Genomic DNA, 14,588 nt, shown 5'->3' with positions numbered 1-14,588 from the left:
CTGGTGAAGGTGGATATTCCTGGAGTAGGGATATGTGCTGCGTTAATCCAAGAAGAAGAGGACAATGAGAAGCCTGTCTTATACCTGAGGAGGAAGCTGCTACCATGGGAAAATGGGGGGCACCTCCCTCTCCCTTACTAGGGAGTGAGAGAACCTGTGGGTTGCCGAATGGCAGATGAATTGGGGTAACTGCAAGGTCTGTGTCTTTGCTGTCGCTTAGCTCACGCTTGTGCTCGGTAGCGGGTGCACCTTTTGTTTTGCCGGTGGGGGGAGGGGGGATCGTTGCTTGCCGCTGCTTACACACAGGAGCGGGGAGCTGGGGGGTGGTTCTCACGTTTAACTGTCGTTCATTCTTTGGGGCACTTCTCTGTTTGCGTGGATGTTTTGAGAAGAAAAAGCATTTCAGGATATATATTGTACGCATTTCTTTGACATTAAATTGAACCTCTGAACTCGGTACTCAACTGTTGAGAAAGAGGCTCTGGCCATCCAGTGGGCCCTGGACAGTCCACATTTTTACCTCCAAGGCCGGGAGTGAGTTTTGGAGACAGATCACTGTGCACTGACCAGGATCCACACCATGAAGAATCAAAATGCTCACAGTACCAGAGGCATCTAGCCCTGCAACCTTCCACTTCACAATCCGTCACAGAGCGGACAGCCGGACGGTCACTGCCTCCTACCTCTCCACTTATGCATCTTGGGTATACTAGGAGAGAGGGGAGGGTATTGTGACAGAGCAGGTCTGCCCCAGTCTAATACCAGAGGACATGCTTTTAAGGTGAGAGGGGGTAATTTCAAAGGAGATGTGAGGGGTAATTTTTTTTTCACAGAGTGGTGGGTGCCTGGGATGCTGGTAGAAGCAGAAACTTTAGAGATGTTTAGATAGACACACGAATGTGAGGAAAATGGAAGGATATGGACGTTGTGTAGGCAGAGGGGATTAATTGGATTTGGTCATTTGATTACTAATTTAATTGGATCGTCACAACATTGTGGGCCAAAGAGCCTGTTCCTGCTCTGTACTGATGTATATTCTATAATGGATACGTTATCATTATAATGTATCTGGCCTTGCCCACAAGATGGCCTGCCCGAGTGGGAGAAGGCTGTCAGCTTCGATTCTTTCTGGGTGTTTCAGCCGGTGTACCAATCCACTTGCCTGCACTGACATCCGTGACCTTGAGCATCGGTCAGAGCTCCCGAGTCCCAGTTCAAGACCATCTGGGCTGCAAAGCTCATGCTGTTAATCCTAAACCAATCAGCGTCACCCCTAAAGGGTTTGACGGTTCAGAAGCGCGGAGGCACTGCAGCCAAACTGTGGAACACAAATCCAGTTTCTGCATGGATCGGGAATCATGAAAGAGAAAAATGGGACCAATTCAAAGGTGCCAACATGTGTCCGAATTCTCCCGGTGAACATAAAACACTACAGCACAGTACAGGCCCTTTGGCCCAGAATGTTGTGCTGACATATTAACCTACTCTAAGACCAGTCTAACTTTTCCTTCCTACACAGCCGTCCATTTTCCTATCTAAGACTTTTTTAAATGTCCCGAATGGATTTGCTTCTCCCAGCACTACTGACAGGGTGGGTGTTCCACACACCCACTACTCTTTGACATCCCATCCTATACTTTCCCCAATCACCTTAAAATTACACTCTCCTTGTATTAGCCACTTTAGCCCATGAGGAAAGTATTTGGGAGTCCACTCAGTCGGTGCCTCTTCTCATCTTGTACACCTCTATCAAGTCACCTCTCACCCTCAGTGAGTTCAGGAATTAAAGATGACACAGAGACAGCCAAACTCATTTGTTTAAATTACATTTATCTTTGTTGCTTATAAGAAACAAAGCAAGAGGCATGGTAGTGTAAAGCTATTACAGAACCAGCTGTGAGATCAGGGTTCAATTCTCACCGCTGTCAGTAAGGAATCTGTATCTCTGTGACCAAGTGCGGTTTCTCTGATTTCCTCCCAAATTCTAAAGATGTACTGTTGTGCTTTTAATATTTAAGTAATATTTGAGTATTCTTGCGTGTGTATACATAGTATATATTAGTTGATTAAGCATTCTTGTTAGTTTAAATAATTTATTATGAGTTATATGTATAAATATGTGAACTGGCATATATCATCACGCTATCATGTGATATGTACATACCTCACTTAAAGCAAACACAAAGTTAGACCGCATGTCAGATTCCCAGTCTTCCTTTGAATTAGTTGAATGTTTTGAGGTTACAAAGCATAACAGTGGCGACGAGACATTTTCAAACTGAACCTGAGACGGTTAGTAAGTTGTGGAGAAGCTTTGTTGGCACCGGAAACACAGCGACACTTGTGGGCTGCCCAGCACAGTCCCCGCTGATTTGATTTGACGCAGACGATGCCTTTCACAACATTTTGAGGTACATATGACAAATAAAGCTAATCTTTTGTTGTAAAATTTCCAGATTCAGCATACTAATAATGACAATACAAAAACAAAAGCCCATGGATCAAAAACACAAATGATTCTGCAGATGCTGGAAATCAAGGAGGAGGAACAAGTGCAGGAAAACCCAGTCAAAAACTTAGGAGCAGTTTCTTTCTCTGCGCCATCTGATTTTTGAACGGTACCTCATTACTTTTGTAAATTATAGTAATTTTATAACTTGCACTGTACTGCTGTCACAAATTTCACAACATACCGTATGTCCAGTGAAAAAAAGCAGATTCTGATTCTGAGGAATGGAACAAGATTAATAAATTCACTTTAACAAAGTCTTCAGGAGTAATTGTTTGACTTACCGCAGGGACCCTTGTGCTTGACAGTGATGTGCTTTTTCAGAATGCAGGCCATGGCTTCCAATTCACACTCGTTGCCGTAAATGTGTTCATCGCTGCCACAGACAGGCTCGTACACGCTCTGGCAGGTCTGCTGGCACTCACACACTGCTTTGTTATTCTTCACAATGCATTTGGACCCAAAATCACACTCAACGTTCAGGCAGGGGCTTAGATTGTTAAGGTCTGTTTGAAGAAATCAGGCAAGTTAAGGTTTATTTTGATGTATTTTCCTTTCCAGTGGCTTGGCTAACAACATCGAAACACCAAAACATTGAACCAACACAACTCTTAGGCTAACAATCCTCGTCTCTCTTCCAGATTTCTGCTCCGCACTTTAGTCCCAGGGCTGTCCAAGTTTCAAGCCCCAAGCCTTGGTACAAGGCCCATCAAGTTTTGGACGCAGTCCCTCTGTTATTTATCTGTTTGGGTTTTACATCGTGTTGCTGTCTCTCCATGAATACATTTAAACTAGAAGTGGGTCTGTTGGAATCAATGGAAAACAGGGCAAAATGTGACCAACAACAACATTCTGCAGATCCCACAGGATCCCCATCGGGATAGGGAAAATACAGAGAGGCACTGTGAGGTGGAGAGGCAGGGAATTAAGGAAAATATGGAGAAAGCAGGATAAAGGAAGTAGGGGAAAAGGGAGCTAAGAGCGGGAAGATAGTGGGGGGAGGGGGAGAGAGACAGAGACAGGCAGGAGAGAGACAGACAGACAGACAGACAGAGACAGAGAGAGACAGACAGACAGAGTCCGGAGTTCGAGACCCCTGAGTCTGTGAACCTCTGCAAGTCCACTAAGGAAGTTGAAAACCAGTGTCTGTGAGCCTGGGTCCATTGGAAGCTGAAGAAGATGGCTTATCCTGGGGCTAGAGACTGTTTACCTGGGTGAATGGGAAGAAGGAAAGGGCTTGTTTTGCTGCTTTGTTTTGGTGCTTGTTGTGTTCTGTTTGATTGTGGTCTGCATGGGCCTGTATTGTGGGCATATTATGTTGGTGCTGGAATGTGTGGTGACACTTGTGGGCCGCCGCCCAGCTCACTCTCAGGTGTGCAAACACGCTGGAGGAACTCAGCAGGTCGGGCAGCATCCATGGAAACCATGCTGCCTGACCTGCTGAGTTCCTCCAGCGTGTTTGTACGTGTTGATTTGACCACAGCACCTGCAGTGTGTTTTGTATTCACTCAGGTGTGTTAGCTGTTAACCAAAATGATGTATTTCACTCTAGTTTTCAATGTACACCCGATAAGTAAACATGAATATTGAAGGAGATACAGAGACAGTGGGAGAGAGGGAGTTGGAGAGTAAGAGAAAGATGGTGAGAAAGAATGAGAGAGATGGAGACAAAGTGAGAGAAACAAAAAAGAGAGAGAGGGAGGGAGAGAGAGGGAAAGAGAGAGAGAGAATCAGAAAGTCTGTGAGTCCGAGATGGTGAGAAAGAGAATGAGGGGGAGAGAGGGAGAGAGAGAGAGAGGGAAGGAGAGAGGGAGAGGGAGATGGAGGGGGAGAGGGAGAGGGAGATAGAGTGGGAGGAGGAGGGGAGAGAGAGGGAGAGAGAGAGAGAAAGAGGGAGAGAGAGAGAGAGAGAGAGAGGGAGAGAGAGAGAGAGAGAGAGCGAGAGAGAGAGAGAGATGATGTTGTATGTTGTGTTCAGACGTTCTGATGATCAGTATTTAATGACGTTACTTGGGCCCCTGACTCTCCAGGTTTTATTCCAAAGCAGTCCACAGGCAAATCATTGAGGAGGTCTATGCTATAACTTCCCTTTCTAAATTCTCAGAAACGGTTCTGAAAAACTCTTATTAAAGAGGTGGCAACAGCCAAAACTGCTCTTGCAAACCTGGCACTTGCACCAAGGTAAAGTCACGAACACTGCTGAGATGTTTTGTCAGTTCTGCTGAAGATAATCACTAACTGCAACACAAATTAATCCCCAGACACAACTGAAGTGGCATAGTTAGAGCTGATTGGTGAAGCAATGGCCAAAAAGCTCAATAAACTGTTGATCAACTATGCTACTGTCATTACAGTAAGTATTGCAGTGAGATTTAAGCTGAGCAAACCACTTTTAAGGTTCACATTGCAGGTGGGAGCGAAGGAATATCATAAACAAGAGATTCTGCAGATGCTGGAAATTCGGAGCACCACACACAAAATGCTGGAGGAACTCAGAAGGTCATGCAAGTATTGATGGAGAGGTACAAACAGTTGACGTTTCAAGCCAAGAATCTTCACCAGTACTGGAAAGGAGGAGGAAAAAGCCAGAATAAGAAGGTGGAGGGAGGGGGAGAAGTACAAGCTGGCAGGTGATAGGTGAGACCTGGTGAGGGGGAAGGTAGGTGGGTGGAGAAGAGGGAGTGAAGCAAGAAGCTGGGAGGTGAAAGGTAGAACAAGTAAAGGACTGGAGAAGAAGGAATCTGATAAGAGAGAAGAGGGGACCATGGGAGAAAGGGAAGAAGGAGAGGCACCGGGGGAAGGTGAGGGGCACGTGAGGAGAAGAGGTAAGAGAAGGGACTATCAGCAACTTGATTAATGAAGTGGAGGCTCAAGGAGTGAGATCAAATTGCTAGAATCATTACTGTTGAATAGTGGCTTGAAAGAAGTATGCTGGATCATGAGAGGATCAGGGAAAGAAGATAACATTATATCCTTGCTCTTATATTCTCGTCTTCTTTAAATGAATTCATTCATTTGCAATTGCAATCAATTGCATTCATTTCAAGAGGACTAGAATATAAAAGCAAGGATGTAATGTTGAGGCTTATAATGCATTGGTAAAGCCTCAACTGGAGTATTGTGAGCAGTTTTGTGCCCCTACCTGAAGGAAGGTGTGCTGACATTGGGGAGGGTCAAAGATGCTTCACGAAAATGATTCCAAAATTGAACATCTTATCATATGAGGAGCTTTTGATGGCTCTGGGCACCTGCTCACTGGAATTCAAAAGAATGAGGGGGATCTCATTGAAACCTATCAAATGTTGAAAGGCCTCGATAGAGTGGATGTGGAGAGGATGTTTCCAATGGTGGGAGAGTCTAGGACCAGAGGACACAGGCTCAGAATAGAGGGGCATCCATTTAGAACAGAGATGAGAAGGAATTTCTTTAGCCAGAGAATAGTGTATCTGTGGAATTTGTTGCCACAGATGGCTGTGGAGGCCGTCACTGGGTATATTTAAGACAGAGATTGATTAGTCAGGCATAAAGGAATATAGGTAGAAGCAGGAGATTGGGGCTGAGAGGGAAATGGATTAGCCATGATGAAATGGCTGACTCGATGGGCTGAATGGCCTAACCCTTTCCTATATCTTATGATCTTATGGTCAAACTCTTCAGTCCAGTGGTAAGTACATCAAAAGCAAGAAGGCACAGGTTTGAGGAGACAGGTATGAACTTTAAAGAGGATGTGAATGGGATCACTGTGAGAAGGGGAGGGGGGTGGGATCAGATGGACACATTACACAGAAGATTACAGAACCAGAACAGGCCATTCTGCCCACCATGTCTGTGCTGGCCACATTGCCCAGCTAACTACATTTGCCTGTACGTGATCCCTATTTCTCTATCTCTTGACTGTTCATATGTCTGTCTAAACATTGCTGTTGTATTTGCTGTCACCACCCCCCTCCGGCTACCTGACCCAGGCACGCATCACTCTGTGTAAAAAGTTTACCTTGCAAGTCACCTTTAAACTTCCTCCTTCACACCCTTTGATACCCTTGCTAATCAAGAACTTATCAACCTCCGCTTTAAATATACGGAACAACTTGGCCTCCACAGCCATCTGTGGCAATGAGTTCCACAGATTCACCACTCTCTGTTCATCCCTGTTCTAAAAGGTCATCATTCTCCTTTGAGGCTGTGTCTACTGGTCCAAGATTCTCCAACTTTTAGTTCAGTAACAGCTTATAGCTAATTGATAATACTGCTTCATAGCTTATAGCTAATACATTTTAATCCAGACAACATCCTGGTGAACCCATTAACATCCATGAAAACATGAACAGTACCCCATTAATTCTTATTTTTTGCATTATTTATTAATTTTGTAATTTTTAATAATTCTACATCTTCCCACTGCAAAACAATGAACTTCACATCATATATAACAGTGATTCTGATTCTGAATCTCTTCCCTGCCCTTCCAACTGCAATCAATACTCCAAACAGGAGAGGTTCTGCAGATGCTGGAAATCCAGAGGAACACACACAAAATGCTGGAGGAACTCAGCGGGTCAGGCAGCATCTGTGGAGGGGAGTAAAGAGTTGACGTTTAGGCTGAGACCAGGGATAAAGGGAGGGAGGAGGGGCATCAGGAGGAGGTGTCCCTTTCCCTCAAAGGCCCCAACCATTCAGCACCCCAAAGTTCAAAATAGTTTTATTATTCAAGTACCTTCATGTCACCATATACCACCCTGAGATTAATTTTCTTGTGGGCATTCACAGTAGAAAAAAAGAAATAGAAGCAATGGAAAACTACACACAAAGACTGACAAATAACCAACGCGCAAAAGAAGGCACAATGTGCAATATGACAAAAATAATAATAAAAAATAAATAATACTGAGAACATGGGAGTATTTTCAGAAGATTATTAGCTAGTTCAACGTTCAAAGTAAATTTATTCTCAAAGGGTACATACTATCCTGAGGTTCATTTTCTTGCTCGCATTCACAAAAAATACAACAGAATCAGCACATAAAGACTGACAAACAACCTAACACCCAAAATTGCCCTAAGCACAAGAGGCTTTGCAGATTCTGGAAATCCACAGCAATGCACACCACAAAATGCTGGAGAAACTCAGCAGGTCAGCCAGCATCTATGGAAGGGAATAAGCTGTCAATGTCTTGGACCGAAACACTACATCAGGACCATAAGTCAGCAAAAAGTTAGGGATCATGTCAAGAAATGCCGAACATCTTAAGAAAGGATGTGCTCCATTGGAGAGGGTCCAGAGATGGGTAAAGAGAATTTATCTGGGAATAAAAAGTTTAATGTATGAGAAGTGTTTGATGGCTCTTGGCCTACACTTGCTGGAGTTCAGAAGAATTGGGGGGGGGGGGGGGGTGAAATCTAATTGAATCCTATTGGACATTGAAAAGCCTAGACAGAGTGAACATGGAGAGGATGTTTCCTATAGTGGGTGAGTCTAGGAGCCGATGGTACAGCCTCAGAACAGAGGCATATCCATTTAGAACAGAGAAGAGGAGGAATTTCTTTAGCCAGAGGATGGTGAATCTGTGGAAATCATTGCCACAGACACCCATGGAGGCCAAGTCATTGGATATATTTAAAGCAGAGGTTATGGGGAGAAGGCAGAAGAGGGATAATGAATCAGTCGTGACGAAATGGCAGAGCAGACGCAATGGACTGAATGGCCTAATTCCGTTCTCATGCTCTTATAAGATTAATTCAAAGAGCTCAGCACTGACTGCACATCTTTCTGCCAGCAGTAATTACTTGTTAAGGAAGAGGCAAAAAAATGGTTTTCACTGTTTAACACACAGAAGAGGAGGAATATGAGTCCAGTCTGCAAGATTTTGACGAGCTATGCACAATTTTTATGCAGATACTTGTCACTGAGCCTGCAGACCGATTCCTTAATTAGGTGTTCTTGTACAGAGGCAGTAATGCCACAGGCACACGGGTCCCTGTGTGTAATGTGGATAGAGATGGCAACTTGAGTACAGACTACTGATTTACTTAATTCAGTGCTACCAGCAAAAACGTCTGGTATTGGAAAAGAATAAAGGAATCTCTCACAGAATGGTGCTGTGGTTGTGTGACAGTCAGTGTGATGCTATTACAACTCGGGTGTCGGAGTTCGGTGTGCAATTCCGATCTTGTGCGTGGTTTCCTCCGGATGCTCCGGTTTCCTCCCACAGTCCAAAGGTGTACCAGTCAGTAGGTTAATTGTTAATTATCCCGTGATTATACTAGGGTTAAATTGGGGGTTGCTGAAGGGCTGGAAGTGCCGGTCCCTCACTGTATCTCTAAATAAATAACCAACTAAAAAATAGAAGTGTGTAAACATTTAGGCTTAAAATCAATCTCAAAAATCTTGCACAGGTTTCATGAACCATAATTTGGCAAAATATGATTCTTATTTAGAGAGTGCAAGTCTGTATCTTTGCAATTAATCCTAGAGCAGGGTTGGCAGTGACTTCATTGAAATGGAAGGATAACAATCCTAAAGGGTTAAATTACTTCAGGATTTTGCACATCATGTCAATTTAATAAGGCCCTCAGGAAAGTGCAGACAGGAGGTAAATTGTTTTCTCATAAGGAAAGGTGCTTGCAATGCTAAGTCTGTTTTTCACATGCCAACAACATACCCATTAGTTAGAGAAATGAGGATGCCAGACCGATGCAAGCTAAAACATTTCAGCAGAATTCTTCTTCATCAATAAATACTATTCACTCCAGTCAGGTATGCAGCAACCTTAACGAGCTGATCCTCTAACTGTGTCACTTTGGGATGATCAAAATGGGGGATACGGCTGTGATGGGCAAGTGTTGAGGCACTTTGTGCTGGAGTTGGCATCTGTCTAATGAACACTTTCAGTCTGGCTTACTGTCAGTCTGCTGGAGAGCTGCTGCTTCTTTTTAAATGCCCTTTATTCAAACTTGCATGCCGTGCACACGGAACAGCTCAGAACTGGTGTGCCAAGTGACAGGATTGCCATTACATGCACAGTTTAATCAGCTGTGATGCATGAAGACAAAGGGGAAAGGAACATCCATGCCTGGGGGGTGGGGGGGGGGGGGGAAGTGTGACTGTTGTACACTGATATTGGAGAGCCAAAATATTCAATGCCACAACTCCCTGGGCTTCTAATGCCAAAACCATGCAACTGTTCAACCCGGAAAAGAGTGGAGTGATTCACTTTGGAAGGTCCAGTTTAAAGACAGAATACAGGGTTAATGGCAGGATTATATACAGACTGGAGGACAGAGGGATCTTGGGATCCACGTCAATAAATCCCTCAAAGTTGCCATGCAAGTTAAGTGGATGGTTGAGAAGACATATGGTATGCTGGCCTCTCCGGACTCTGGACTGGGGATTACCAAACATTATGTGGTTTTCCTTGTGTGGTCTGTTTTGTCGTGTTCTTTTTTGTGATATCATTCCGGAGAACGTTGTCTCATTTCTTAACTGCATTGCACTTGTGGTTTCTAAATGACAATAAACTGAATCTGAATCATCAGTTAGGGGATTGGGTTCAACAACCGTAAGGTAACGTTGCAGCTCTACAGGACTCTGGTTAGACTACACTTGGAATATTGTGTTCAGTTCTAGTTCCCTTATTATAAGAAGGATGTGGAAACTTTAGAGAGGGTGCAGAGCTGATTTACCAGGTGCTGTCTGGATTGGAGAACATGTCCTATGAGCTAAGGCTTTGGACAGCGGGAAGATGAGAGGTAACTTGATAGAGGTGTACAAGCTGCTAAGAGGCTTTAGGTTGAGTTGTCAGCCAGATACTTTCTCCAAGGGCATAAATTTATTTATTTATTGGGATTCAGTGCAGAGTAGACCCTTCCGACCCTTAGAGCCACACTGACCAGCAACCCCTGATATAACGCTAGCCTTATCATAGCACAATTTACAATGACCAATTAACCTACTAACTGGTATGTCTTTGGACCGTGGAAGGAAACCCATGCAGTCATGGGGAGAACGTACGGACCCCTTACAGAGAGTGGCAGGAAATGAACCCGGGTTACTTGTACTGTAAAGCGTTGTGCTAACCACTGCACTACTGCACCACCTGGCTAATGCGAGGGGGCATAACTTTAAGGTGATTGGAGGCGAGTACAAGGGAAGATGTAAAGGTAGGTTTTTCACACCGAGTGGTGGGTGGTAGAGGCAGAGATATTAGGAACACTTAAGAGTCTCTTTGATAAGGAAACAAAAATGGAGGAAGAGTTAGATTGATCTTGGAGTAGGTTAAAAAGTTGGCACAACATCTTGGGCTGAAGGGTCTGTACTGTGTTGTAGTGTTCTCTATTCTTTGAAAGGATTCGGGAACCACGGACACTACACTCAATTAGCAAATATGGAACTTCTGCCACTGCCCTGAACAGAGAACTGTTTACTCGAGACTGTCAATTCATGAAGGTTTCCCACCAGACCTCTGCTGCACTGAGTTACTTCATTCAAAAACTTGTATATCACATTTGCCCACTTTGTCTTCGTTACTCCCCACCGGCTATTTAACAAGCAATGCCTCAATTAAAATTAAATTTTTTATCCTTGTGTTCAAATCCTTATTTTGTCTCACCCCTCCTTATCTGTAATCCTGACTCACAATCCTCTTATACTGTATCTCTGTATGCCAATTAACTTACATGTCATCGAACATAGAACACTACAGCAGAGTACAGGCCCTTTGGCCCACAATGTTGTGCTGACCCTTTAACCTGTTCCAAGATTAATTTAGCCCTTCCCTCCTACATCACCCTCCACAGGGTTACTGATGGTGGGGATGCAATAACATAACGTGAAATGCTGTCTATTTTCACAACAAACAAACAACTTAACTAAAGAGGGTTTAAAATTGAACTTTTTCTTTAAAAAAAAATATATGAAAACAGTGTGATTCACAGAGATGAGAGGATTGTCTTACAAAGAAGAGATCGAGGGAAGTGAATTACATTCACTTCAGATTGAGAGGTGACTCATTTCACGAGGGATTGGCAAGTTGCTGCAGAATACTGTTTACTCCTTGGAGAAAGTTGGCTACATTCTCAGGATCGGAATTGCTCATGTGGGATTGAGCCAAAGCCAAGGTTCTTCACCAGATGGTTGTTACAGGAATTCAGGGAGATCTTACAGAGATATACAAAATTATGAGGGGTATAGATAGGATGTGGGTGGTGGAGTGGAGATACGTTTCTACCAAAGGAGGTGTAAAACACTTCTTCCCACTACTTGTCTGCAGGTCACCCTTGGACAAGGTGTGGCATAGGGGCAGGTGGTGGATGGTCGTATGAGGAGTTGGTGCATATCACAAGTCCTGGTTATGTGACCACTGATGCCAGGCAGACAATCTCTGAAGAGTATTGATAATGACTGGGGTCACCCGTCTTGTAAAGACCACGCACAGAAGAAGTCAATGGCAAGCCAATTCTGTGGAAAAATTTGCCAAGAACCATCATGGTCAATAGACCATGATTGCCCACGTCATACGACACAGCACATGATGATGATGATGATGACGATAGACAGGATGAATGCAAGCAGGCTCTTTCCCATCACAGGTTAAAGGTGAAAGGGGAATCTAAGAGGGAATTTCTTCAATTTGAGTGTGGTGAGAATGTGGAACGAGCTGCCAGTCGATGTGGTGGATGCAGGTTTGATTGCAACATCTCAGAGTCATTTGGATAGGTACCTGTACATGGATAGAAGGGGAATAAAGGGCCATGGTTCAGGTGTAGATAGATGGGTCTAGGCAGAAGACCAGGCAGGCATGGACTTGACTTGCAGAAGGACCTGTTGCTGTGCTATAAAGGCCCATGAATTTAAATCTTTGGAATTTTCTCCTGTTCGGGGGTTTGAGTGTTATCTTTTAGAGATCCAACATGGTAACAGTTCTTCATGGCCCAACGAGGCCACACTGCCCAACTATGCACATCTGACCAATTAACCTACGCCTTTGGAATGCAGTTGGAAACTGGAGCACGCGGAGGGAACCCACACAGTTACAGGGAGAGCATGCAAACCCCTTGCACACTGTGGTGGGACTGAACCCGGGTCACTGGCACTGTAATAGCGTCACGCTGTCGCACCTTCCGTGGGTTTAGAACACACAAGTGTGAGATTGTTAATTATCAGGTTATCAGGGATTTGGGGATTGGCTGAGAAAGGAGACAGGGTATGTGATATGCCGTGAACACAAGCTCAAGAGAACATTTGGCTATTTCTTGCTTTAATGCTTCTGAACAATGCTGAGATAACAAAGCATAAATGCACACTTGTATATTTTCTTGCTGCGCTGTCAAAATCCCTCAACACTGATCTTGTCTGTACTTATAAAACATTCTTTGTGACTGGCACCCTGGCAATTTGGGATTATCTGACGGAAAGCAATCTGGCACAAGGCGAACATCACGGGTGACCCACTACCATCCTGGGAGCCCTAGCCACTCACTTGGATCAGAATACAGAGCCATAAAGCTTGGCTGGATTAGAACTGGAGCCTCTAATTAGATTGAGGCTCCGATTTCAGGCAAGAGTGAATATTTGCTGGCCCAGTTTGATACCAATCTGAGGGCAGCGGAGTTTCATTTTCCCATCTGTCAAGACATTACCATACAAGTGTTCTGTACAAGACCAGGGACAGGAACAGAATCGTCTCAACTAATAAATTCACCGAAATGTTTAAAAATCACATCAATCATTTCTGTTGTTTTCATCTATTTGAACCCAGCCCCTGCTAATTATCTGCTGCCACCTCCATCAGATTCAGGAACAGTTATTACCCGACAACTATAACAGGTGAAACCCTCCCTACCATTGAATCGAAGAGTAAGGATTTCAGGTTGTATACTGTATACATTCTCTGATATTAAATTGAACCGTTGAACCTTTGGCCTTCAGTATTAATCCCTGATACTGCTGCTACCATTGGGAAGGAGGTACAGGAGCCTCAGGTCCCACACCACCAGGTGCAGCAACAGTCATTACCATCAACCACCAGGCTCCTTTACCATCACGGGTGAAGCCCATCCCGCAACTGAATACACCTAAAAGGAGTGCTGACACAAGAAAGCAACATTCATCATCACAGGAACCCCACCCTCCAGGAGTGTTAGTTCCCACACCACCCGGTTCAGGAACAGTTATTACCCTCAATCATCAGGATCCTGGAACAGTGTGGATAACCTCACTCACCTCAACACTGAACTGATTCCACAACCTATGGACTCACTCTCAAGGACTCTACAACTCATGTTCCCAGTAGTATTTAGTTATTATTTGCACAATTTATATTCTTTTGCACATTAGTCATTTGTCAGTCTTTCTTATGTATTGGTTTTCATAAGTTCTATTGTATTTCTTTATTCTCCTGTAAATACCTGCAAGAAAATCAGTTTCAAGGTGGTATATGGTGAGGTATACATACCTTGATAATGAATTTATTTTGAACTTTGAACAGAGCTTGCCATTTTCTGTACTGTATGACCCGATGAGTGTCAATGCTCTCTCTCAGTCGCAGAGACTCCTGCTTGATCCTCGTCTCATGGGCTGCATGTGCAGAACTTGCAGATGCAACCACTGGTCTTCTCACGGCCATTATGGTTCTCACCTTCATCCCAATGGTACACTAGCAGGCTAACTGGCTACTGTAAGTGCCCTGTCATGTAAGTTAATGTCAGAAAGAATCCACAGGAGTAGACAGCAATATCAGAAAGCAAACATTGCAGGAATACAGGAAAATAATTCTACTGTGAATTCTTGCAAGAAAATGAACCTTCAGGTATATATGGTGATATATACTGTATAAACTTATTTTGAACTTTGAAAAGACAAGGGGGAATGAGACTGGGAGCAGCAGGGACCTGATGGGCCTAATAGCCTCCTTCTGTGCCATTATAAGAATAAAAACACAAGGAAGTACAGCTTTATGACACAAACCAATCCAACTGAAGCAACACACACAAAATGCTGCAGGAACTCAGCAGGTCAGTCAGCATCTATGGCAATGCATAAACAGTTGACATTATGGGCTGAGACCCTTCTTCATGACTGAGA

General features: G+C 44.0%; 1 protein-coding gene across 13 annotated transcripts in view; it reads right to left on the bottom strand.

Annotated features, from left to right (window-relative positions):
- agrn (agrin) overlaps positions 1-14,588 on the bottom strand; it is a 523,540-nt gene that overhangs the window by 133,574 nt on the left and 375,378 nt on the right. For all 13 annotated transcript variants that reach the window (XM_073032309.1, XM_073032310.1, XM_073032315.1 and 10 more), the window contains one exon: positions 2,794-3,015. In XM_073032309.1, coding sequence (XP_072888410.1) covers positions 2,794-3,015 — 222 coding nt within the window. The remainder of the gene's footprint in view (positions 1-2,793; positions 3,016-14,588) is intronic.

This window comes from Hemitrygon akajei, chromosome 29 (assembly GCF_048418815.1).
Source record: "Hemitrygon akajei chromosome 29, sHemAka1.3, whole genome shotgun sequence".
Lineage (NCBI taxonomy): Eukaryota > Metazoa > Chordata > Chondrichthyes > Myliobatiformes > Dasyatidae > Hemitrygon > Hemitrygon akajei.
This window is presented reverse-complemented; position numbering and strand designations above follow the sequence as displayed.